At 42.3% G+C, this 25,102-nt stretch overlaps 1 protein-coding gene across 2 annotated transcripts in view; it reads left to right on the top strand.

The window, feature by feature from the left end:
- The window catches only part of plagl2 (pleiomorphic adenoma gene-like 2), a 37,232-nt gene that overhangs the window by 491 nt on the left and 11,639 nt on the right, over nucleotides 1–25,102 (top strand). Inside the window, exon 1 of one of the 2 annotated variants that reach the window (XM_067527665.1) lies at nucleotides 117–359. The exons of the other annotated variant lie outside the window; for it this stretch is intronic. Coding sequence (XP_067383766.1) covers nucleotides 313–359 — 47 coding nt within the window. The 5' untranslated portion in view covers nucleotides 117–312. Of the gene's footprint in view, nucleotides 1–116; nucleotides 360–25,102 lie in introns of those variants that run through there. 2 annotated transcript variants of the gene reach the window in all.

Below are 25,102 nucleotides of genomic sequence, written 5' to 3'. Positions count from 1 at the left end.
GGTGCACTTTGTCCAGCTGGCCCTGGCTGTTGACGTTTGACGTGCTTTGCAAGTTTTCGGCGAGCTGGTGAGTTTTAAGCAATTTCCGAATATTTATCAAGTGTGGCATGCCGCTGCGGAGGAGAGGGGAGACACAGAGGGGAAGGTCCCGGGGTGTGTTGGTTGGCGAGAGGGGAGAAGTTTGGGCAAAAGTTGCTGCAAGTGTTAAAGCGCCGTTGTGTGCGCTTTGCAGCATTTTGTTGCATTTGAAGCGAGTTCTGGGACTGGAACTCCGGTGGCCTCGGAAACCTTGAAGCCATTGTTGCTGGCTGCATGTGGACTTGGCCTCTTCGTGGGTTATCTGCACGGATTAATATCAGGTTCGTTGCTGGTCTGATGTTTTTCTGTCCCCTTTGCCTGGATGTGTGAGAGAATGTGTTTGCTTTTCCTTGGAAGCGGATAAATAACAAGCGAAGACAACCCACCGAAAGGGGCGGGGGTGGGGGTGGTGGTGGAGGGGGGGTTGGGGGGTTTGAGGTCAGAATGTGGGGGTTCAGTTTATGCACTTGTTATTGATAGCCGACTTGCCCGTAGGCGTCTTACTCTTCACACATTTGTTATCAATCAGGAGAGGTGGCAATAAGCAAGAACAACTGCTGAGGTCACAAATATGGTGCGAGAGTCTACGCAGAGCACAAAGCTAAATATACTCCTCAAATATGAGCTTTTATGATTATGCCGTCGTTACTGTGCACTGGTGGAACATGGAAAGTGCACTCACATTGCACATTGTGAAATCTAAATGTTTTCTTACATCAGCTATGAGCTACAAGAGGACATCCTGTGGCTGTACCTACAAATAATAATTGGTTTCATTATCAATCACACTGGCGTTTAGCATTTCAGATGTCAAAAAAGTGACGTGCTCGTTTAAGCGTCTGAAAGAGTAACGTGGAGAACTAGGGATTGGACGGATTTCTGCTGGAGTGCAGTACACATAGACTTCTCATGGTTCTGTAACTGGGGGCGTCCAAAATTGCAATTAATTCCTATTTCAATTATGAAACAACTGTGTGTGTGATGTATGAAGAAAATCAAGCAACTGTCGCGCAATATAAAAAGATGATCTACTGTAATTGAACAGATGGAAAAAGAGGCATTCAGTGGCTTATAAAATGAAGCAAGTGATGGCCTCAAGGCAGTGATATTATGAAATGTATCCATATTCAAAACCTCACTACCTGTCACAGTTGCAGATCAGTAAAGTCTGATCAAGTGTGTTTAGGCGGGTTTTCCCCCTCTGCTTCATCCCTGCAGGCAAACGCCGCACATTGTCTGCTGTAGCATTTCTGACACAAGCATGTTCCATCAAGGCCTCCAGCTACATAATAAGGAAATGGAAGTGAGTTCGTCACGAGACAATGCCTTTGTTGCTGCCAGTCCCAGTGCAAGTCGAGACCCATGTGTTGATGTTTGCTGCTCTCTCTGGCCTGTTAGCGGTGGATCTGCTCCACAGGCTTTGGAAGATTTAATGTCAGACCTTTTTTTTTTTTCAGCCCTTTAGAACAAGAAGCTAAATTTGTTAATAATCTGTGCACCTGTGTTTTCTTGTTTTTGTTTTATAGATGCAGTGACAGCTTGTGTGGTTGAAAATGAGTATTAAAACTTACAACATATAAGATATAATAATAATAAAAAAAAAATCTATATATCGTAGGCTTGATGATTTGTGTTATTCTGGTGCCAAAGTGTTCGTAGCTGCTCTGCTCTCTGAAATAATCTTGTGCCGGGCTCCATTGAGCCAGCTTCTTCTCATTAACTTCCACGCATTGCCTTGCATTACTTCCATACCCCTGCGGTTGGAGGCAGCGTGTTTCATGTTTGTGATTGAGTGAATATGTTTGCCCGTGAGAGCTTGCACACTTGCCTGTTTGTGAGATGGTGTGTGTGTGTGTGTGTAAATGTAAGCTTGTGCGTTTGCAAGAGACACACACAGATAGAGTGAGAGAGAGAGAGAGTTTTGAGCTGGAGGGAGGTCTTATCCTTTGAAAATCCCCCACAATTCCTTGCACTCCTCCGGGCAGCGGCAGTGGTGGTAGCGGCAGCATTGACGACGGCGGCGGCAGCAACAGCAGGCTGATTTCCATGAGAAAAGAGCATCAGTTGGGTTAATGGGAGGGACAGCCCCTCTGAAGGGACAAATGGTAGTTAATAACCAGAGAAGAATCGGAAAAGCTCTGATCCCCTTCTTTGTACTCCTTCACCTTCTAGAGGCAGGGATGGGATGGGCTGGGTGGGGGTGCAGAGGAGATGGGCGAGGGAGCCAGGGACACTGGGTTCATGCTAGAATGGATGTTGTTCGCTGAAAGGCTGCAAGAAGATTGTACTATTTGTTATTTTCCCAAGACAGCGGGAGAAAAAACCGAGCAAGCTGAGAGCCTGAGAACTGAAACAGAATATGGGGGATCGTGGTGTATGTGTGTTTGCGTGCGCAAGGGGTTACAGTTTGTGTATTATTACTTTTTTTTTGGTCACGTGTGTACTGGAGGGTTTACGTACATGCCTGTCCAGTGTTGTGGGACGAGCAGATGTCACACACGGTAGCTGAGGGTCAATGTGAGAGAGGAAGAGGAGGAGGGAGGCTGGATGGACTGTGTAAAGAGCTGAAGAGGAAAAGTTTTGTTTCTATTTCAGCTTTTTACTAAAGTGCAATAATTAGTTATTTCAATTATTTAAATTATATATTATCTAAAAAGAAAACGATTCGTCGAAATATATTTATCAGAAGAGAGACAGTTTTTAGCATTAGCTGTTGGGCATCCTCACTCTCACGCCTGAGTTTATAAGACTGTGACAAAACAGTGAAACTCAAACTAAATGTTTTATTAGGACACATTCTCCTTTAGACTTACAAAAACTTGTGCAGTCCGGATCAGCTAACACGGGCAAACTTTTTAAAGGGATATTATTGTGTAACCGACAACGCTGATTTGCTGACACCGTGATTCCTCTTTTAGTTTCACACCATTTGCATTTTAGCGCCTACCATCATCCCAGTACTGCCAACAGGCTTGCTGTTGTGCACGTAGTCTGACGGCACCTGTGGCTCCTAGTGGCCGGTGTTACTAACATAATAAATAATCTTTGTGTCAAAGTTCATTCATGAGCATGAATATGGATATTACATCCAGGTTCCATGTACAGAAACAGCCTTTTGAGCCATTGGTCATAATCTTTATCAATAGACAGCATTTGTTCTGCTTTTTTAGTTGTGGTTGAAAACTAGAAAGTAGTTGTTGAATTACTGCCGTTCTAGTGCGCGAACACATTGAACGATTATGTAAAAAGACTTCAGACACACGCGAGGACTCACAGCTAGCTAAGCACGTACTTTGCAGTTTCTCGTTGGGACGGTCATTTGCTGTTATCACACTATTCGATGGGACGTTATCAAGTACTCGTCAGCCCATCGGGGTTCAGTAGGTGGTCTTGCAAGCAGCCGTAGTAAGTATTACAGAAGCAGGAGTGAATTAAAGATGTGGCCTGGATGTTTGTCCGCTTCCCAGTTCTGAGAACTGAGAGTAGATGTTTGTACTTCAGTTTTTTTGTTTTATTTCCCCCAAACCTATTTTTGATGTTTTAGTAACCTGAAGCGAGGATTGTAGCCTAATTTCCAGTGTGTGAGAAAAGCGTTATGCTTATGTGCACCATGATGTGTGAGCCTGCTGAACCTATAACTAGCAGGTAGAAGCTCGTCCAGTTGTAGCAGCAGTGGGTGGCAGATTGAAATGAAAACAAAATATCATGAACTAGTAGCCATGGCAACGGACCACAAGATCAGCTATGGTTTCACTCGAGGCCAGAGTGGTGTTGAAATCAGTATTCAGAAATCAGTGTTATCACGATATTGTTAAAATGGGCAGAAAATGTTTAGAAAGCGCTGATACACAAGCTGACGCAGACTCGACCTTCTGTGTTTCACGTTTCCGTACGTAAATACAAACGACAGACGACAGTGATGGTACCTGCAATGAGCCCAGCAGTAGAAACACAGTGAAGACAGAGGGGTAGTGCCAGGAAGTTCAAATCCTTGTTCTACCAGAGATAGATAGATAGATAGATAGATAGATAGATAGATAGATAGATAGATAGATAGATAGATAGATAGATAGATAGATAGATAGATATAGATATATATATAGATAGATATATATATATATATATAGAGATATATATATATATATATATATATATATATATATATATATATACCGGACCTGTGAAATATTATTATTCTAATTATTAAATTGTATTTTCAGCTTTTTTAGGACAGTTTTGCAAACTTTGCAAGTCACGACTGCATCATATCATCTGATAAGTTTTTATCCTCCTTTAAAAAACAAAAAAAAAAAAAAAAAACTGAAATAACGCGTGAAGCCTTACTAACTTATGTGACAACTGTGTTTATGCTTCATTTGTACTTTTACAGCAAATAAAAATATATACACTTGTATGTTTGCTGCGCTGAGAGTAGCAGGTGTTAAAAAATATCTTGTTTGCAACTTATGTTGTACTAACCGTAGCGGTCGTGGAGTCGCCGGGAGAAGAGAACGGCAACGTCGTTTAAGTCCAAATGCAGAACAACCCTTAACACAGGCACAAGTAGAATTTACATCATATCACTGGCAACACCAACAGCAAAACAAGATGGAAAGAACGGGGCCCAGAATGAACGTGCCCTGGTAACCCGGTCAATCCTGTGTCCTCTCTAAGAGGGAGAGAACCGAACAGTCTGACGTGCATTAATGTTACATCCTGCAGTGCTGCCTTCAGGTGCAGTCCTTACACCCCTGTGCACGCTGTGTTCATGTGCTGAAAGTCAAATAATTTCCATGCCATTGAAACTGATTCTGAAGTACAGTTTTACTAGTTCATCGTAATCAAAAGGCATTTTGTAGAAGCATAAATGTACTAAAGCTTGTTGAAAGGTCAAGTTCTTTTTCTCAACGTGTTGTCTTTATTCTCAAAATGTTATTTTTAGATTATTCTTGACATTTCAACGTTACTTTCGACATCCTCAAAACTTTCTCTCTTCTGTGTAGCAGGCAGCAGGACTATGATCGAGGCAGAGCTGCGCACACAAACCAGTGATGGGCCTTTTGATGTGATCTGATTTCACGTTGTTGCTTTTGTTTTTAATCGAGGGATCCCAGGTCTCATTTGTGCAATTTTATGTTTCAGCAATCATGAAGGCGTTAATATCCAATAAGGCCAATAAGCTAAACCGGCTACTTTAAGGCCTTTTTTTCTGTGGGGATAAATACAGCTAGAGCGTATGGGTCCGTAGGAAAACTGATACCGGCCGCATCTCAGTCGAGTTTGTACGAGCCTGCGACCTTCAGAGCGGGCTGCCGTTTTCAAAGCGCAGCAATCGACCGCAGCAGGAACTGTCATACTGTCAACAATGTTACCATAGCTTCCTGTGAAACCGGCAACTGTTTCATCCCTAGTTGTCAGACGCGTGTTGCAGTGTGTGCGCACGTGTTGTTCTCTATTGGGAAATGTTGACATTGCAGACCTGCTAATCCCCCGTTTGAACTAAATGTAACGGCAATCTGATGATTTATCCTAAGTACAAACACCGCTCCAGGTTTGCCGTTACTCCCCAGCCCTGCTCTCTACTCTCTTTACCGTAAATGCAGCACTATTCCGATTTACTACATTCAGTTGGCGGCCGTGACAGAGAGACGGGTGATGCTGCGCCTTACTGTGTAATAGACTGATTGATTGAAAACAGACATTCAAATGTGCAACACACACACATTTACAATGCTAATTAAAGTAAAAAAAAAAAAAAATCATTTTTATTATGCATAGGCAGAACGTTAATAATCCAGGCACACATGCTCTCGTTCACTCACACTTTTGCAGAGGCTTTTTTGGACCAGCACGCATTCTGATGGGTTGTGCAGAATGCCGGTCAGAAATAGTAAGAGGATGCTAGATGCTTGAACCACATACTGCCACTTTTCCTTGTGGATCTTTTTCTAGGAAGAGCGGGGCAGCTGTGGCTTTTCAGAACCTCCATCCATCCATCAACCAGCACCCTTGGTTTATACCACACAACACACACACACCCTCTTTCACCCCCCCCCCCCACCCTCGTCCCTCCTTTTTCTCCATTTCCATGTGTCTTTATTTCTTCCTGTCTCTTTTTTGCCCTTCCTTTCTGTCTTGTGCTCTGTCCATCCATCGCTCTCTGTTTTCCTCTTCATCCATCCTTCTCTTGCAGCCTTGAGTTTACAGCCCCCAGGCCACTTCCGCCAGGCTGTCTGCAACAGATTTATTAATAGGCTTTTCTCTGTCTGCAGTAAACACAGCATTGGTTTTAGGGGGTCGTCTCTCAGACCCCGATCGACTTGTACTTAACCCGAAGCACTGAGGGACTTGGGAACAGAAGAAAGTCTGTCGGTTTCAAGTATGAAGCCGTTGATTAAGCTGTTGATTAAGCCATTTGTGCACTGCTGGAAGTAAACACAAGTAGGAATCAGGAGCAGATGAGCAAACGTAGTGATAGTCAGGTCAAGACCTGGTGGATGCGAAACAGACTCAGTGCAAGGTGCTTTTAGGAGCTGAAACTTTTTGATTCTTTCAATCTTTGATGCTTCCTAGTTTGCAATAGTTGATAGATTGTTATTTTGTTTTGTTTTTCCTGAGCAAGTTTTATAGTAATTATTGAAAATTCCTTCTCGACCCTGGAAATTGTGCCGTAAGCAGTTGATGCTCCTAAATTACTTTTCTTTTTCTTTTTTGGTCTTTTCTAAATGTCAGATTTTTAGACCGTGGCAGTGACAAGGCCTGTGACAGGTTTTCATCAGCTGTAGGTTGAAAAACGATACAGATGTTTATAATGCTGTCATGTTGTCCAAAATGTAAATCCAGTTAGTTGCTAACCTCTGTGAGATGCCCCCCTCATTAAATGACCCTTTTGGGAAATTTCACGAAGTTGTTGTGGTTGTACAGATTGCAAAGCCCAATAATGCAGTTTTGTTATTTGGCTACATTAATTTGATTTAATGGGCTTTAACCAGTTTAAAAATGAGAAGCATGAACAATTTGCACTGTACTAAAACACTTAAGCTAAAGTAAATTGATTCACCCGAAAACTCAGTATTCTTAACATGTGATTCATGTAATGACATGGCAATAAACATGTGGCAGAGTAATGCAAACGTATCATGCTGTTATAAATGTGATGAGAGATGTGCGTATAAACGAACAGGAGTCACATCTAATTTTAAAGTTGCAATGGAAAAGGCTCGTGCGTTTGATGTGCGTGCTGCCTAACGAGCAGACGTCCCCAAAAATAGAAGAAAAGAACCCGCAACTTTACCTTAAACTCTGATAAAGCAGCATCCTGCTCAGGCTTTGACACGGGGAGGGAAATATCAGGTGTTGCACCCTGGATTTGTTAGTCCTGCAGGTTTATTAACACAACCTGTTGCCCACAATATGGTTTAAAGACTGACCAGCTCGTAAATTAAAGCCGTTTGCAGGAAATGCTAAAACGAGAGCAGATTAATGCACTTTACATTTTTTTTCCAGATGTGTGTCTCTTACAACAGCTTTAACCACTGAATTATTCCAGGAAGAATAATGAGACCGCGGCAAGATTAGTTGGTCAGTCACTGTTTCCAAGGTCAAGAGTAAAAGCTTATTCACTTCCTCAATGTTAGTTATACATTAAAGAACAAGGAATCAATGAGCAGATTTTTTTTTTTGCGCTTTAAACCCCGTGTCTTTTACTACATTGTGGTTTGTGTGCGTGTTTTGCTCTGCGTGAATAATCATTCAGGTCTAAATAGGAAATGAAACGTCAGCATGAATTGACTGGCAGAGCTGCGTGTCGAACTATTTAAGAAGTAGGTTACTGGATCAGCAAGCTGGTTATCTGCAGAGCCACCGAATGAAACATGACCTACACTGCTCCGCTGGCCTGTCAGCGCGCTGGATTGAATGCCCAGGAAAAGTACGGGACATAACTTAGAACATCTTCATGGTTATTACAGATGCAGCGTGGGAAGGGTCTTCTTACTGCTGCGTCTGTTGTTTAAATGATGACCTGTGCAGGGAAGTGGAATCAAAATATTGAATTTAAGGAAGCAACTAAAATGTCATCAATTTCGGTGCTAATTTGTGTAAAAAGTATTATTTTGATGCTTTTGTAGCTTCGTTGCTCTGAGGGTGTGTTGAGGCTGCAGCTAACATTTAATTACGGTTTAATCTCTTCTTCAACACAACTGGAAAATGACCTGGTCTATAAAATGCCAGCAGATATGGATTAAACCCTTATTGTGAATTATTGTGAAAAAAAAAACACAAAAACAAAACATCACCATCAAGATTATAACCAAAGACTGTTTTAATTATTTGGGCTTTGATTCTTTCTTCCTATGTGGATTGTTCTGGGTAATGAGCTGGTGCTTAGGAGTTTTTTTGCATTGATAACTGAGCTTAAATAGTGTGTTTTAACACTGGATTTATATACAATACATGTCGTCTTATGTGAAGCACATGCACATAAACTGCACCGGACTTATTATGAGAAAAACCTAGTGATGTACATTTAACAGGCAGCCAGTTAGAAGCTTGTGTTAGACAAAGATTGACTTTACTGATTTAAGAATATTTTCATAATTGAATAATCTGATTATTTCCTGGATTAGTTTAATAATTGGTCGTTTAAAACAACCCTTTAAAAGTTCCCCAGAAGCAAAATAGCTTGTTTCTGTCCAAACAACAGTCAAAAACCCATAAAACCCAAAGATATTATTTCCTAGAAATTAGAATGTGTAGTTTAGCATTTTCTTAGGATAATATCAAATCATGGATTCATAATCGAAATGGTTGCTGAATAATTTCCTGACTAATTAATCATCATTTCAGCTCTAATGGGTTGGGTTGGGGGGGGGGGGGGGGCGGGTCACCCAGAGCAAAAGTAGCCTTTGATAACACTGAAGGCCGTTTGTTGCTGAGATATTAAATTCTTTTCAGGGATAAAAAAAAGGAAAACAGCTCGTTGATTGATCCAAGCCACAGAAAGCTTTTTAGAAATTGGCTGATTAAATTCAGTCCTCAAAAGAGCAAATGTGGTGGTTTCTCAAACAGAGATTTAATTTACAAGTATTTGTAAACAATTTATACATAATTAAACGTCATGATTTTTAAATTTTCATACACTCAAAAATAACTTTGAAAAGAAAAATGGCAGTAGATGAATCTGGGATTAAAAATAAAAAAAAAATTTTAAAAAAGGGTCTTTGTGTGGGAGATAATTTTAACACTTTTCCCCCAACTGTACATGAAATATTTATAACTTGGCAGGTAACAACTCTGGATTTTAATTCTAATGTTGGAGAAAAAAAGATCAACAATAGGAACTTTAGTTCGGTACATGTAAAGTTGTTTAAACCAAACAGTGGACCGAGATTTAATTATGAAATATCAGGCAGAACCTCAACCGTCAACTTATTTCCGTTACTTTAATTTCTCTTCATTCGCTCTGTGAACAAGACTGCGGGGATTCTCTTTCTCAGGCAGCGCTGTTCTGATTCTCACTTTGAAAGAGATTTGCCTAAAAACAACCCAAACTCAGACCCAGTCCGAAAAGTCAAAGTGTGTACGTGACGAGCAGCCTTCCTATTATTACGTCTCCACATGCTGAGCTGCCATTGCAGCCAAAGTGGAAGTATTGTGGTGCGCAGGTACCATGCGCTGCAGCCGAGGAATGCGCCAGTACCAGACCGTCCCGTATGTTCGTGGCGAGAAAGGACTCCAGCATGTCAAAGTTTTTGTTGAGAGTAACACGTGACTCAGCACAGAGCTATGTGTGTGTGTGTGTTAACGGTACAGTAATATGGACCTGCTCTGTCCAGTCGACTCCAAAGATGCGGATTTGTGAGTCAGCAAATGGGCCAAAACCCGATCCATGTGGGGAGCGTTAACTCCAGGCTCTCTCTCGCACACACGCGGCCACTGTAGACGGGTGACAGATGATTGCGTTGCTCCTGATTCATGCTGTAGAGTGGGTGAGAAAGGAAGCGGGGAACGGGGGGGAAAAAGTGGGCGAAAACAGAACGTAGCCACAGTGTCTGATGACACATTACCGCTTATTTCCTCTGAAGTGCTTTTTAATAACGCCCCTACCACCCCGCCCTGCCCAACAATCCCCCTGCTCACTACATAATGCCAAGCAAAACCTCCAACTCCCCGGGTAGACAAAAGAAAGGCAAGTGTTCACTGACTGAAGTGCAGCTGGAGGAGGAAAAAAAAATATATAAATCCAAATCACTGTAATGTTTTCAGCATGAAGTGACTTGATTGATTGATCGACTCAGATGGTTTCTTGTTACGGTCTGCGTAGGTTTAATCCTCTAGATTCTCTGCAGTGGAGGCAGTAGACGTATGCAGACTGCGTCATGTGGCAGAGAGCAAAAAGGAAAAGCGGTACCTGTTATCTTATAATCCATCTGCGCTTTAATGTGGTGTGCAGCTAATTTTAACTACTTCTTTCTTAGTTCGGTAACAACAAATGAAGCAAATTAAGAGTGAACAGTATAATAATAGTCGTATGTGTTGGGCCTGACTCCTGCACCTGAGCCTGAATCTTTTAATGTAATGTAATGACGAGCTGTCCACAAACTACAGGGTCACTTGTTTGATTCCCCTAGTCCAGGTGTCCTTAAGCAAGACCCTGAGCCCCCATGTGTGCTCCTCACTTTGGCTAAAAGTACCTGATTAGTGACCAATAAGCAAATGTTCTCAGACTCATAACACTACATCACTTATCATCATATTATGATGCTAATTACTAAAACAGATGCTACAAGTGACTTGAAAAGCAGCTATTTGAAGTTTCACATTCATGTGAAATGTATGAACTACATTATAAATCAAATGCTTCAGAGGAGGGGTTTCACGTGTTTCATAAATTAATTAACATCAACAATATCCTTCTATCCGCTGATGGCTTTAAGCCGTTGCTGAGCTCTCTCTCTCTCTCTCGTTCTCTCTCTCTCTCTCTCTCTCTCTCTCTCTCTCTCTCGTTCTCTCTCTCTCTCTCTCTCTCTCTCTCTCGTTCTCTCTCTCTCTCTCTCTCTCTCTCTCTCGTTCTCTCTCGTTCTCTCTCTCGTTCTCTCTCGTTCTCTCTCGTTCTCTCTCTCGTTCTCTCTCGTTCTCTCTCGTTCTCTCTCGTTCTCTCTCTCTCTCTCCCCTCCTCTCCTTCCCATCACGGCACATTTCCCCGTCTTCTCCCCTTTTTACTCAAGCATACTTTGCTTTCTCATTATTTGCTTCGAGTATACTCCTGTGTGCTATTCTCCTCTCAGAACTTTGAATGCCCCCCCCCCCCCCCCCCCCACCTATTTTCGCTCTCTTTTCTTTTCTTTCTTTTACTCTCGGTCTTTCTCCCCACTCCACAGCCACCACTTACCAAATTTGAACCCCTCACCCACTCAAATGCATTCCACCAGCTTCATAAACACACACGTGGTACCAAACACGTAATGGTACTTGGAGGCACTTCCTCCTCACATCTCTCCATCTATTCTCTCCCCCTCTTTCTCTGTCCTCTCTCTGCTCCTCTCTGTCTGTTCGCTTGAAGTCTCAGTGAACAACAACAACAAGTTGGAAAAATGAAAGTGGGGTGACAACTGCGAGTCCCCTTTCTGCATCCCCTCCAGGGCCAGTGTGAAGTTTTCAGTTTGATTGAAGGCCCCTTTTCTGTGGTGTGCGGTGTGAAAGCTGTCCTAATTGAATGATAAAGTGCCCCGAGATGGAGTCCAGTGAATAGCCAACAATGGCCAGCCTGTGTGTGGTAGAGGGATTTTGGTTCACATCCAGCCTCTGCCTCTCTGCTCCGAGAGGGGGCCTATTGTGACACTCTCTGCTGGACTCGGTCACGTGATGCTGCCTTGCTCCCTGCTACTCTTCCCCTCTCTCCTCCCCTGCCTTCCCTGTTCATCCCTCCCCGCTCCCCTCTCAAGCCCCCCTCCCCTCCCCAAGGGCCAATTGGCCAATCCGCTCACATCATCGGACCCCTCTTCACTCTGCTGGTTTGTGGGATGGTCTCATTTATCCAGCGAGTGACTTAGTAGCCGTTAGCAGCGTGGTGTGTTTGCATGGATCTTTTACATCTGTCAGTCAGTCCCCCCCCCCCCACTCCGCTCCTAGGTATTCGTAAGGGAATATTACAATTAAGCCATTTTTTTTAAGCCCACTCCCGTAATTAAGACCAATATATATTACTTATTAATCAGGGTCAGTGGTTCGATCCCCGGTCCCGGCTATATGTCGGCTATGTGTCTCTTGGCAAGACACTGAACCCATAACAGCCTATTTCCCTCCCCAGCTGTGCAGTGCTAGTCCAAGTCAGGTAGGAATTGGGGAGGGGTTGCGTCAGGAAGGGCATCCGGCGTTAAAAAACAAGAAACCTGCCAAATCAACATGCGGACAGTGATCCACTGTGGCGACCCTGAACTCGCGGGATGAGCCGAAAGGACAAAAAGAAAAAGAAATTACTTAAAAGTGTTAAGGAGTCGAACAGCTCAGGGGTCACGTGCTGCTCTGGTACCTGCTTGTTCTAGTCTCAGTGTTTCTCAGTCAATATTAATATGTAATATTGATAAATAAATAATAATATTAATATTAATAAATAATAATATTATTAATAATATATTTCTGATTACTTTTTAATATTTGCTGTCTATTATTATGAGCAATGCATTTTTTTGTCTTCAAATAGGGCAAATCTTGAGGCTATTTCAGGACAAATAAGTGAAAAACAAACACAAATCTTCCATATTTACTAGAGATTTTTTTTTCTTTTTTTTTTTTAAAGTCTATCACATCAATTTTTCTCATTCAATCACTGATCCTTTCTAATGAGCTGGCTACATTGCTCTTGCAGTTCCAAAAGTGTTCTCTCCTCCACCAATAATCTAAGTTTAGCCGCAAAAAATGTTCCGTTTTATTCCCCTTTGCTCTCTAGACACGAGTAACACGTGTCAAAACAGTCCGACTTTAAGTCTCGTGCACCTGCACTTCATGCAAATCAGAGTCCATTTGTTTTAAGATTGTGCAGCACTGTGGGAGTTTTTCTTTTTTTTTTTTTTTTACCTGCTCTGGGTTGGTTGTTGAGAGTGAAGATGTCCCATTGATCTGCCTTCATCCTCAGCTAGATGGCAGCATGGCCACCAAGAGCCCAATCGATACTTGGGTCTAATAGAGATTGTAAATATCTAATACGGGATCATCGTGTACTCAGTTTTATTGTGAGCTGAGTGGGTGGAGTGCAGAGCTGTGTTACGGATGATGGTCAATCTGTTCACTTTTTTTCTCCTTCATCTGAAAACTAAACGTTTCTAAGGGAAAGAAATGCGCGCACACACACACACACACACACACTTAAAGTGTTGGAGGGGTAGTGAGCTGGAAGACCACCCTCTGGCATGCCAGTCATTCAAATGAGTGTGTGTTTTTATCTCTGGGGGCTGGAAGAAAGGAGACGGAAAAGTGCTGTGTTGAAACGCGTTAATGAATAACTCCTGTGCTCAACACTCTTTCTGCACAGACCCCCAACAAAACGTCTTTCTTCCTTTCTACCTGTTAACATTCTCTTAGCTGGTACTGTACAGTCATGCTGATGATATTAGAGAAGACAGACTGTTGGACTTTTTCAGGGGTTTCCTGAATTGCACGGCAGTGCATCCAGCAGCTGTGGGAAACCCTGTGTGCAGTTTTGGGTATTGTCATCGCTCTGTAATGCTATTAGTCTTGTAAGCTTTCATTTGCAGATATTCACGTCCTTGCCATGAGAACTGTGTAGGAGTTATAATCCTCTTTAGAAATTGCCCCACACACAGCCTGGCACCTGAACAAAAGCTAAAAATAATGACCACATTTATTGTTTCCCTGTAAATCATTTGCACCGAACTAGCGAAAGACAACAGCGGACCGTTTTGGTTGCCCCAGATCTGTCCTGCAGCCATGCATTCGTTTGCATTCAGCTACTGTGCTGATGCATTGGATTAAAGCAGCCTTGGTGCTTGTGTGGACTCTGTCATCAGTAGTGACATAATCGTGCACAAGCCAAAACAAAGCCACCAGGATGTTTGACAGATGACGCGCTCGCCGTCCCTTTATTTTGCTCTGCACTTTCATCTCTGTATCGCCGCATCTCTGTCGTGCTGTGTGATCTTTGTCTCATCAAACATTCTGTCCAGAAATCTACAGGTTATCACACGCACTCTTTTGCAAACTGGGTCTTCTCTTCCTGAGGCTTTTCATATTGTCGATGTGCTTATTGTGGTGAAGCCTCTGAGGCTTCGCTGGTCTTGTTCAGTCAGGTTGTTCATTAGTTGTTTCTACTGAACCTGCAAAGACTTCAGGCGTTAAGGAGCGATTTACACCACCAATTAATAAACTAAACAAAAAAGGACTTTATGCTAAGACTTTGAAACATTTTAGTTGTCAAAAAACATTTAAACTCAGAGTTATGACTTGAGTTTAAAAGTGTTACTTGGCATTTAAAGGCAGAATTCTCTTTTTTGTTTTGTTTGTTTGGTTCTCTGGAAATCTGAACTCATTTTATCACTCATTTGACTTTAACAAACGTAGCGGAAAGTGGATTTTTATGTTTTTGTTTATTAAGCATGATATTTTTAGGGTCAGTGCACCTCAAACAGTGACAACTTTTATACCAACCACCATGTGATTTAAATTTTTTGGTGGCTTTTCTTTGATAGTTAACAATAGAATTGGATGTTACCTTGGTCGCTTAGTTCAACCGTTTAACAGATATTTTCATTAAGTTTGGCTTTGCATAGGAAAGTTATTAATCATAAAAATAATGCTAAATTGGAGCCCTAATAGATATCTAGTTACTGTTATTTCCTAGGTTCTTATCTGACTGGAGCGACGAGGCTTTAAGTTATGTCTCTTTTAGTATGATCGTGTTAAGCCTGTGATGCTGGGGTGTCTGCATGTCCAATCATTTTTAGCATTTTACTGTATGTTTCTCTGTCAAAAGTAACAGTAAATGGCGGAATGAGTAGTTTTTTTTTTTTTTTTTGCTGTCGTTCTGCTGTTATGAACTGGTGATGAACCCCCACCTGTACATCAGCGGCTGATGCTTTGAACATCTGTGTTATCTGCCCTTTTCGGGCCTTTTTGCAGTTTCTGTCAGCTGGTTGCTTTCTTTTCTCTTCTGAACTCATTTTTGTGTTACGACCACCCCACCCCCGACCCCCACCCCCCCCGCTTGCTTGTCACACGGCTGTCATCTGTACAAAGATGCCTGCAACCTCCGATTCCCTGAACATGATCAAGTTTCAAAATATTCAAGGAATGCAAGTTGCCCACTGCCCATTTTTCAAGGCCCTGTTTATGCAAGAATGTTATTTTTACAAGTTTCTGCCTCTTACCCCCCCTCCCTGCCCCCTCCTCACAACTGACACATACACACTACTTTCCTGCTTTTCTGAACATCCCTTAAAATACACATGGAGATGGGGGTGTGCGGGGGGGGTGTCGGATGTTGGAGCATTCAGCAAACAAGAAACAAAACAGAGGAAAATTAGCAGTAGACTGAGAGGTGCAAGGAAAGAAAAAAAAAAAAAAGGTGGAAAACGCTGTGGGGTCTATTGAAACCTGTAGATTTCTGTAAACAAAAGCCAGTTGAACAATGCCTGTTGTTTTAAGCTGAGCTGACGTTGCCAAACTTAGAGATTGTTTGTTGCTGACCCCATCTGAATCAGAGAGAGAGCCGGTGGCAGCCCTGGGAAACAAAAGTGTCCCAGTCCAAGCGGCTGGATGATAGACTGGCTCAGACCACAGGCTCCATGTGTTTTAATCAGAGCAACGAAGTAATCACTGTGTGTGTTAGTCCGCTTACGCGTTGGTGTGTGTGTGTGTGTGTGTGTGTGCGTGCTGAACATCAGTCCTCTCATAGACACAATGTTTGGGGGTTTTAATAAACCTAGAAAGTAAGGGTTAGGGTTTACTGTAAATAGCCTGGTGCCTCCAGATGCCTGATTTTTGCATTTTGCCAGCCAGCGTTACCTGTGGGAGAAACTGCAGTACCTGGATGCCATTTACAGCCACACGTGGGAACACTCAGGTTTTAAATTTTAGTTGGAAGACGTTTCTGGTCAAGTAAATTCAGCTCAATTCAGCTTTTATTTATATTGAGTCAATTCACAACAAAGTCATCTCAAGGCACTTTACATAATAAAGTCAAGACTATATGTAGAGGATACCCAACAAATCCCCCTATGAGCAAGCCCATAGGCAACAGTGGAGAGGGAAAAACTCCCTTTCATGGAAGAAACCTCCAGCAGAACCAAGCTCAGGGTCGGCGCCCATCTGCCTTGAGCGGTTCGGGTGAGTGGAAAGCGGAGAGAGCATAAAAAGAGCAAAACGAAGCAACAACAAAACATGGGGCAGGTTGGTAGGACCAGTAGCTGGACACTGGAAACACATAGCTCCAAAGCCAGGGACACCTGCAAAAAGGGACAGAGAGAAGACACAAAGTTAATGTCATGTAGTGGTGGCATATATATCTATAGATAGAAGAGAGATGGGAGGAGCTCATTGCACTTGGGGGCGTCCCTCAACAGTCTAAACCTACAGCATTATAACTGAGAGCCAGTTCAGGCTGACTGAGCAGGTTTAACTATAAGCTTTATCAAAGAGGCAGGTTTTAAACCTAGACTTAAAAGTAGAGAGGGTGTCTGCTTCCAGAATCTGAACTGGGAGCTGGTTTCAAAAGAGAGGAGCTTGATAGCTAAAGGTTCTGCCTCCCATTCTACCTTTGGAAATTCTGGAAACCACAAGTAGGCCTGCATTCTGAGAGCGAAGTGGTCTACTGGGATGATATGGTGCTATGAGGTCTTCAATATATGATGGAGCCTGATCATTCAGAGCTTTATATGTAAGAAGCAGGGTTTAAATTCTATTCTAGATTTTATGGGAAGCCAATGGAGAGAAGCTAGTGAAGGTGAAATATGATCTCTCTTGCTAGTTCCAGTCAGCACTCTTTCTGCAGCGTTTTCGATGAAAATGGCCAAAGTTATGCCATCTAAATTTATTAGTTTACTATATTGTCTGTTGGGCCAGATGTTGCTTTGCTTCTTTGAATCTTGTTATAATTAAACTAGGGGTTGTTCAGTTATTTTAGGATGATGTTCAAAAATGATGTGTTACACCATCACTGTCAAGTTTTTCAAGAATCAAAAACTGTATTTTTAATTTGATTTTAAATGAATTAACAAACTGAAAATAATGGTGGGGAATGCACCAGATGTTTTTAAGGGCCTCTGCAGTCACACATTAAAACATTTAAAATTGACCTTCTTTTTTTAATAATAAATGGGGTCTCATGTTTTTTCCACTCAGAAGTTCAATTACCATTGAAAAAAAATCCAGTTCTTAGAAAATGTAAACATTTTCAAAATGTTGTTGTTCAAAACAAGGTTTTTCCTACTTCACTAAGATGCCGAGTTTGACTGTGTGTGACCTTTAAGTTCCAAACCTGCACTTCACACTTGTATAGAGAGTTAACTGTTAGTGTGTGCAGGCAGGCGCCATCTTGTGAGGATTCCCATGCCATGGTACGTCGGAAGGGGAGTGTCACGTTACCTTTGTGAGAATGAGTGTGAGGACTCTGGCAGATCTTCGAGATCTTCTTTATTCGAAAAGATTTCCAAATATTGTTGCTCGCTATTGAGATTTAACTTGTCCAGGATGGGTCACATTTTCTTCCTCTTCATCTGTTCCCATCTACATCAAAATTTGAAGTTCACATTTTCATTTTTTTAGACTCAGATTGACTTCAAGAATATGTCTGATGCTATTAGTTTTCCTTGTACAGGGACATCTTAAAGGGTTAAGGTGATCTCAGAGGGACATAACCTGTGGTGTTAAACTCTGCATGTGTGTCGCTTTGACCAGAAAACGAAGGACAACACAGTGAAGTCAAATACAACACATTTTTAGCTGCCGGGGACTGAATTTGGACCCCGTGTTATGTCTTTATTATTGTAATTACTGTATGGCTGCTTCCTGTAAGTATATACACGAGGAGGCTGGTGCTGGTAAAAGAGCATGTTGAGTAAAAGTGCTGCTCTTTAAACATGATGGACGGAGAAAGACAGAGAGGGAGGGCGACTGGCGTGATGCCCACTGGCATTGAGCCCACATCTCCGGCTGCTGTGGAGCTCCGTGTCACGGTCAGGACTCCCTGCCAGAAGGGCTTTCCCCAGAATCACCTCTGCACACACACACACACACACACACACACACACACACACACACACACACACACACACACACACACTCTGACTCCTTAACAGACTTAACACATGCACACACATGCCTTACAGTCAGTCCTGCTGCCCATGTGTTTAGAGTCAACATTTTGATAAAGTTCTGCCGAGCAAACTGAATGTCCTGTGCTAATAGTCTATTAGACTTTGCAGCACCAGCACCTTTTTACTGCTTACATTTAAAATTATTGTGTATGTGCACTTACTTTTAATTTATTTCTGCCTTTTTATACTTTTATTACACATGCACACACATCTCCCAAACATAAGGTGACACTCCTTTTTTCCTCTCCACTGTTGCCCAGGGCTTCCTCTAGGGGGGAATTCCTGCTAGGGGGGAATTGTTGGCTTCTCTCTCTCTACATCTTAATAGTCCTGACTTTGTTCCGTAAAGAGATGACTTTGTTGTGAGCTGGCATTATATAAATAAAGTTGAATTAAATTGAATATTCCATAGAATTCTAATGAGAAATGTTGTTTTACTCTTCTGCGTTTATCTGACAGCTATGCTTCTTACTCATGTGGCTTTTGACTTTATAAATTATTAAAGTTTTGTTTTTGATGAAGTGATGAGAACACACGCACACACTGCTTGTTTTGTCTGTGTTGACCACAGCTAGAGATGGAGGAAGGGAATGGACCAGAGAAAAAGAGCTGAATGATGAAGGACTGAGTGTTTGAGGGCTTGGATTGGCACCTGGGACAGAAAGGAAGGGAGGGGGTTAGAAGGAGGATGAGGAAGGAGAGGCAGATGAAGCAGTTAAAACTAATGCAAGGTGAAAGGAGGATTATCAGTTCTTGGAGTGCAAGGACGTTTGTGATTGGATTTTTTTTGTGTAGCTGCAAAAAACGGACAGTCAGAAGCAGGAAGTAATGATACTTTGGGAATTTTAATATTTTTCTCCTCAAAGTCAAACCGAAGTTTGGTGCAATACCATACTGAGAATGCAGTTATTTAGAAAATGTTTCGACTTTCGAAAAGGGAAAGTAGTGTTTGATAGTCCCAGTGATGGAAAGTAGCTAATCACTGTACAGAAGTACAATTAAATATAATACTATTACTGCATTTATTATACATTTATATAACTTCTGCATATGGTTACTGTATATTAATACAACAATATGCAGTATAAATATTATCCGACTTTTTTGATGTGCCCTGCGGTATGCAATGTAATTTAAATGATAGTTATTAGATTAAAAACATTTGATGATCAAATGATGAAAATGATTTTTAAAATCAGCTGCATTGCTACCAGCAACAACATTTGAGTAAATGAAGACATGTTTTTTTTTTTTTTTACTTGCAACAGTATTTTACTTGCAACAGTATTTCACTATGGAAATAGTGAAATACCTTTTTGTTTCTACCACTGGATAGTTGAAAGTCATACTAGCAAGTTAATACTAGCAAGTTAACTTCTGTTCTGAATGAGTCACAGAGTTCAACGTCTCAGGAAGTATTTTGTGAAACGTCTTTCTAAAGGGGGAGGGGGGAAAAAAAGCATTTTCTTGGTGGTTTTACTTTAAATACTCAGCTACTAACTGGCATCAGGAACAGCACGTGCTATTAGATGTGGAACTTTTTGTTAGTGTCCCTCTAATGGTCTCTGACCACTTCTCATCCACCCTATGAACCCGAACACGCATCTGGAAGTGCAGCATATTAAAGGACATGTAAACTTCCGTGCTGAGGTCACTCGGGTCAGGTTCGATGCCTGTGTTTGCTTTAGCTGTTTTTGTGCAGGTGCCTTCATGCCATAATACCATCAGCATTGTACTTGTACTCGTGAGTACTATACATGTTTGACAGCGGCAACGTCTTCCACTTGGAAAACACAAGTACCGACATGACATCACAGTTGCATCAAAATCATTAATATTCTGGTTATCCAGACATTTTAGCCCTTTAAACTGAGCAAACTCCATGTTACTCTGTGATTTGAACAATGTTCAGAGTCATGTAACATTTAGCAGGTATGTGTGCCGGCCCATAGCTGCTTAATTGCCTGTATGACATTGAGTTTCTGCTCAGACTGAGCAAATAATAAGTATGACACTGTCAGAAGCAACTATTCCCACCCTCTGAAGCACATGGACCACTGAAAAACAAACTTTATTGATCTTATCAACAACAAAAAAACAGTTTTGATCACATGACTGACTGCTGAAGTCAAAGGCAAATAGCAGGGTTTGCTGCTCCAGGTAAATGTTGGATTAGATCTGAGTTCAGATTTACAGGCCTGTGCATCCATGTGGGAAGTATGGTCAAGAGAGTGTGTGTGTGTGTGTGTGTGTGTGGCCTGTGGTCTCACTAACAGACACATTCTCAGTGTCAAATAGGCAGCGTGGACTCAGTGTCACCCCCAACAACCTGGCTGACCCCTGTATCCTCCTCACAAGCTCAGCAACACACACACACACACCACACCACACCACACACACAATGTGGACTGATATATCTGTAGAAGTTTTGCAAAAAATGACGACTTCTACAATTTTCAACTTGCTTTCTGTGTCTTTAGTAATGACGGCGGCGCATTGCATTCACCAAAGGAGGAAAAAAAATGACAGGCCTTATCACGTATTTATTACGAGTTATGAGATACGAGACTTGTGGATCTCATGAATATGAGAACATTTCAGAACCTGCCTTACATGAATCCGGTTTTTAGGATGTGTTCAGTACTTCTGTGTACTTCCAATACTACTAAAACAGAACTGTCGATAGATAAAACAAGTAGGCTTTAAAGCAAGGTTCAATTTCAGGAATTTGAATTGTAAAATGTAAACATATAGGTTAAAAATGAGGCCAAGTTGAAGCCCTCAGTGCAACTTTCTGTATCTATGGCAACATATCGCTTCTCTTCTCTTGAGTGGACGCTTTTAATCATTTCTAAAGGTCCAGAGATCAAGATGTGTAGAACAGCTAGAGTGGTTATTAATGTGTTGTTATTTTAGACGACAATGGCTTCATGGTTTGGAATAACTTAATTTCCGTATCTCGTAATTACAAGAAGCGTAATAATTTTTTTCCTTTGGTGATTGCAATGTGTCGCCATAAGTTTAGGGTGTTAATGTATTTTTTTTGGGGGTGGGGGGGGGTGGGGGGGGGGGGAGTCCTTTCGGCTTAGCGTGTGAGTTCAGGGTCCCCGCAGCCGATCATTTGTCCGTACGTTGATTTGAGCGGATGCCCTTCCTGACGCAACCCTCCCCAATTTCTACGTGGCTTGGGACCGGCACTGTGCAGCTGGGGAGGGGCTGCTGGGGGTTCAGTGTCTTGCCCAGGGACACTTTGGCATGTGGTTTGGGAACAGCAGTGAAGGCGTCCTTTAATGTGTCTCCAGTTTACCTTTGCTCTTAAGTTAAGGTCCTACGGTGAATTGGTCTTGTGTCTTTGTGGGTGAAGGCCATGGTACCATGACCACTTCTCATCGTACGCGTTGTGCGACTGTACAGTCTCAGTAGATGATCTTGTGAATCTTCTGATCTTGTGTTTGCAGTTCACTCTGTTGCATATTCCGCACATTTTTGTCTTTTCATTTTTGTATTTATTTATTTATTTTTGACATGTCTTATGTTGAGTGTAATTTATTTGCTCATTGAGCTGTGAGTTTGGGCTAAGTTGACTTTCTGTCCTCCAATGAACAGTTTAATTTGTGGAGCATCAGGATTATTATTGCACTGAAATCTGTGCAATAATTAGTTTTAAAAACTAACAAACTAAGAAATATACACTTAAATATTCAGTACTAGAAAATGTGCAGACTTTTGATTGTCTTTGCCTAAAATCACTGATTTCTTACTTTTATTCATAATTTCAATGCATGTTGCAAAGTTTGTTGCTGTTGCAACTGAGGGGGGAAAGGCAGGAAAATGTTTAATTTTGTTTGCGTTTCACCACAGCCTCACACACACACACACACACACAGACACACACACACAGACACACACACACACAGACACACACACACACACACACACACTGCAAAGCCGTTTACCCATGGCCTTTGAACTTCCTTGCACAGTCTCATGTTAATGTCAGACATGTCTGCCTCCTCACGACCACTGAAAGAAAGTGAGTTTGATTACATTAGGGAATCTTGGGGGACCTGATGTCCACACAAAATGTCCCAGTTAATTACAAACTAAACCGTGTCTGCTGCTGGAAGTGTCAAACACTGGGTTGGGTTTTTTCACTGGGTGGTATCACAGTAGTGAAGTTGTTCCTTAATGGCAGTTAGATGAGCCCTGCTCCCCCCCCCCCCCCAGCCATACCACAGCATGGGCTATCTTTAGGCAGGGCAGCAGGGCAGTTGGGCTGGTTTTATGGCCACATCCCGGCCCGTTGTGGCTGCGACCAACTGTGAGGGCGATGTGTCAGGGTTTGGCATGGCAGAGCCGGTTGGTGGGGGGGTGCAACAACTCTTCCTCTTGCCCTTCCTCCCCTCCATGCGTGGAGATTCACCCTGGGTTGGAGAGCACGAGCAGGACAGGAACTGAAACCTGCAGGAGGAGGAGGAGGAGGAGGAGGGTAGGGTGGAGGAAGGATGGAGTGAGAGAGCGGGTGGGAGCACTGTTGAAATAGACGAAGGGTTTGAGATGTGCTGTTCCTGTAGTCGCTGACACACACCTTTCACTCTGCGCTAAAGTCTGCTGCCTCTTCAAGTCGAACGATGGTAAATTTCTAAAGTTACGTTATCATCACCCTGTCCAGTCGTTTTGAAAAAACAAAAAACTTAAAACATCTGCTTGAAAGCGAAATGTCAAAAAGCATTTCCCTCTGCACCCATTATTAAAGTGTGGAAGCCAAAATTGTAATGCTTATTAATTAGTGTATTATTTGTCAACATTTAGTATTTTTCTACTTTTATCTGAAGCGGTTACACAAAGATTTTTGCTTGATTATTTCCAGTGTTACTGTGAGTAGCAAATCTTTGGAGTTCACAGCAGCGAGCCGATGGCGGCGGCCATGCTGCCTTCATCTGCCTCGGCATCCAGTTCTGGTCAATGTGTTTAGTAAAGCATGACCACATGACCCTCCCCCAACCCCCCCCCGCCGCCCGCCCTCATCTCCCTCTCTTTCTCTCTCTGGAGTCACTTGACTGGTGCAAAGACCCCTGACTCCACCGCTGCAAATGACTCCCGTTTTCCCTCCCTTTTTCTGTCATCCCTTTATCCCTCCCCTCGTTCACCTCGACTCTGGCCTGCACCTCCCTTCCCACACTGCTCCTGCTCGCTCACTCGATGCTTTCGTTCGCTCTTTGGCTCCCTAGTTTGTTGTTCCCACAGTCTTTCAGGCTTAGCCACTTTTATTATTATTATCATCATCATTGTTATCATTATTATTTTCTCTTTAAACAAGATTACAAATCATTGTCACGGCCTATTACGTCCACTATACACCCAAATCAGACCTATACAGTGACTTTTTTTTAAAAAATGATGAATTTATAAAAAGTTTGTAACAAATAATAACATCCTTTTAAAAAAAACTGAAATGGCACGTGAAAAACAACATGACCTTTTATTGAAACAAAAAAAAAAGTGCCAAGAAATAATTAGCTGAGCCACAAATGTCACAAACCACTTTTGATGAGTCTGCTTTTCACTTTCCAACGTACAGGCCTCAACCAACTGTTAACTGCTTCATACAATACATTTCTGGTGTCATCAACAATCATTTTCTATGTTTGAGATCACATGTTTGTGCAACATGTCCACCTCCCCAGAGCAACTCACCTCACCCCAACCCCCTCTCCACCAGGAGCGCGGCTGTTGTCACCTAAGCTCCGGACGATGAACACATGTTCTATATTTAGTTTGTTCGTATAGCTAAGTCAAGACGCTTCCGTAGTGGCTATGTGCTGCTGTTATGTGGATTACGATTCTGCAGAGCCTGGTTTGTCCCTGCTATCAGGCCAGAACCAGAAGAATCTGACAAGCCTTAAAACTCCTCTCCCATGGTAGCGTGTATGGCTACGGCAGGCAGGGAAGGGGTTAATATCAGTCACTCAGCATGCGGGAGCTGTGGCGGGCGGGCAGTCAGGCAGTGCAGAGGCTGACCTCTGACCCCTCAGGAAAGGAATGTGGAAGCTCTTTCATCCAGGACAGAAACCAAAGACACCCGGGCGGCTGGAAAGTGGCGGTTTAATTCTGCTTTCAGCGTTTTTGATTAGGGGGAAGTAAGCAGAGGTTCCATGTGAACGTGTCGTAGAAGCGTCTGCCATTTTGGAAACTCCATCCTGCAGAAGTTGCTTTGTGATCACCGCAGTAAGGGTGAAGTGGTTGGAAATGGGTGCAGTTGTGCTGTTTGAGCTGTAGTGGAAAACCCTGGTTAGGAAGCACCGTGTGCTCCGACCTTTAACCTACTACCTGTAGAAAGTGTTTGTAGTGATGTAACATCAAGATGGTGATTATTGCTGCCATTTGAGGCTGCAGCTTCCAGTTATTGTCATTGTCTCTCTTTTTTTTTTGGTGAAGCTGTTTAGTCAATGAATAGTGGAAAACACCCATCATAAGTTTCCACAGTGTCTTAAAAAGCTTGTTTTTCTAGTCAGACTATCCATAGTCTAAAGGTATTCAGCTCAGTCTCCTGTCGGAAAAAGAAAAGTGGAATACGCTCTCATTTCTGAAGCTCAAACCAGCTTAGCAGTCCACTAATTGACTATTAAATTGTATCAGCTACTGTATATTGACTTTAGCTTTTCCACAATCAAATTATTGTATTTTCAAGCTTT

The sequence above is a fragment of the Channa argus genome, chromosome 13 (genome assembly GCF_033026475.1).
Source record: "Channa argus isolate prfri chromosome 13, Channa argus male v1.0, whole genome shotgun sequence".
Taxonomy (NCBI): domain Eukaryota; kingdom Metazoa; phylum Chordata; class Actinopteri; order Anabantiformes; family Channidae; genus Channa; species Channa argus.
The sequence above is the reverse complement of the archived record's forward strand: the minus strand, read 5'-3'. Positions and strand labels throughout refer to the sequence as shown.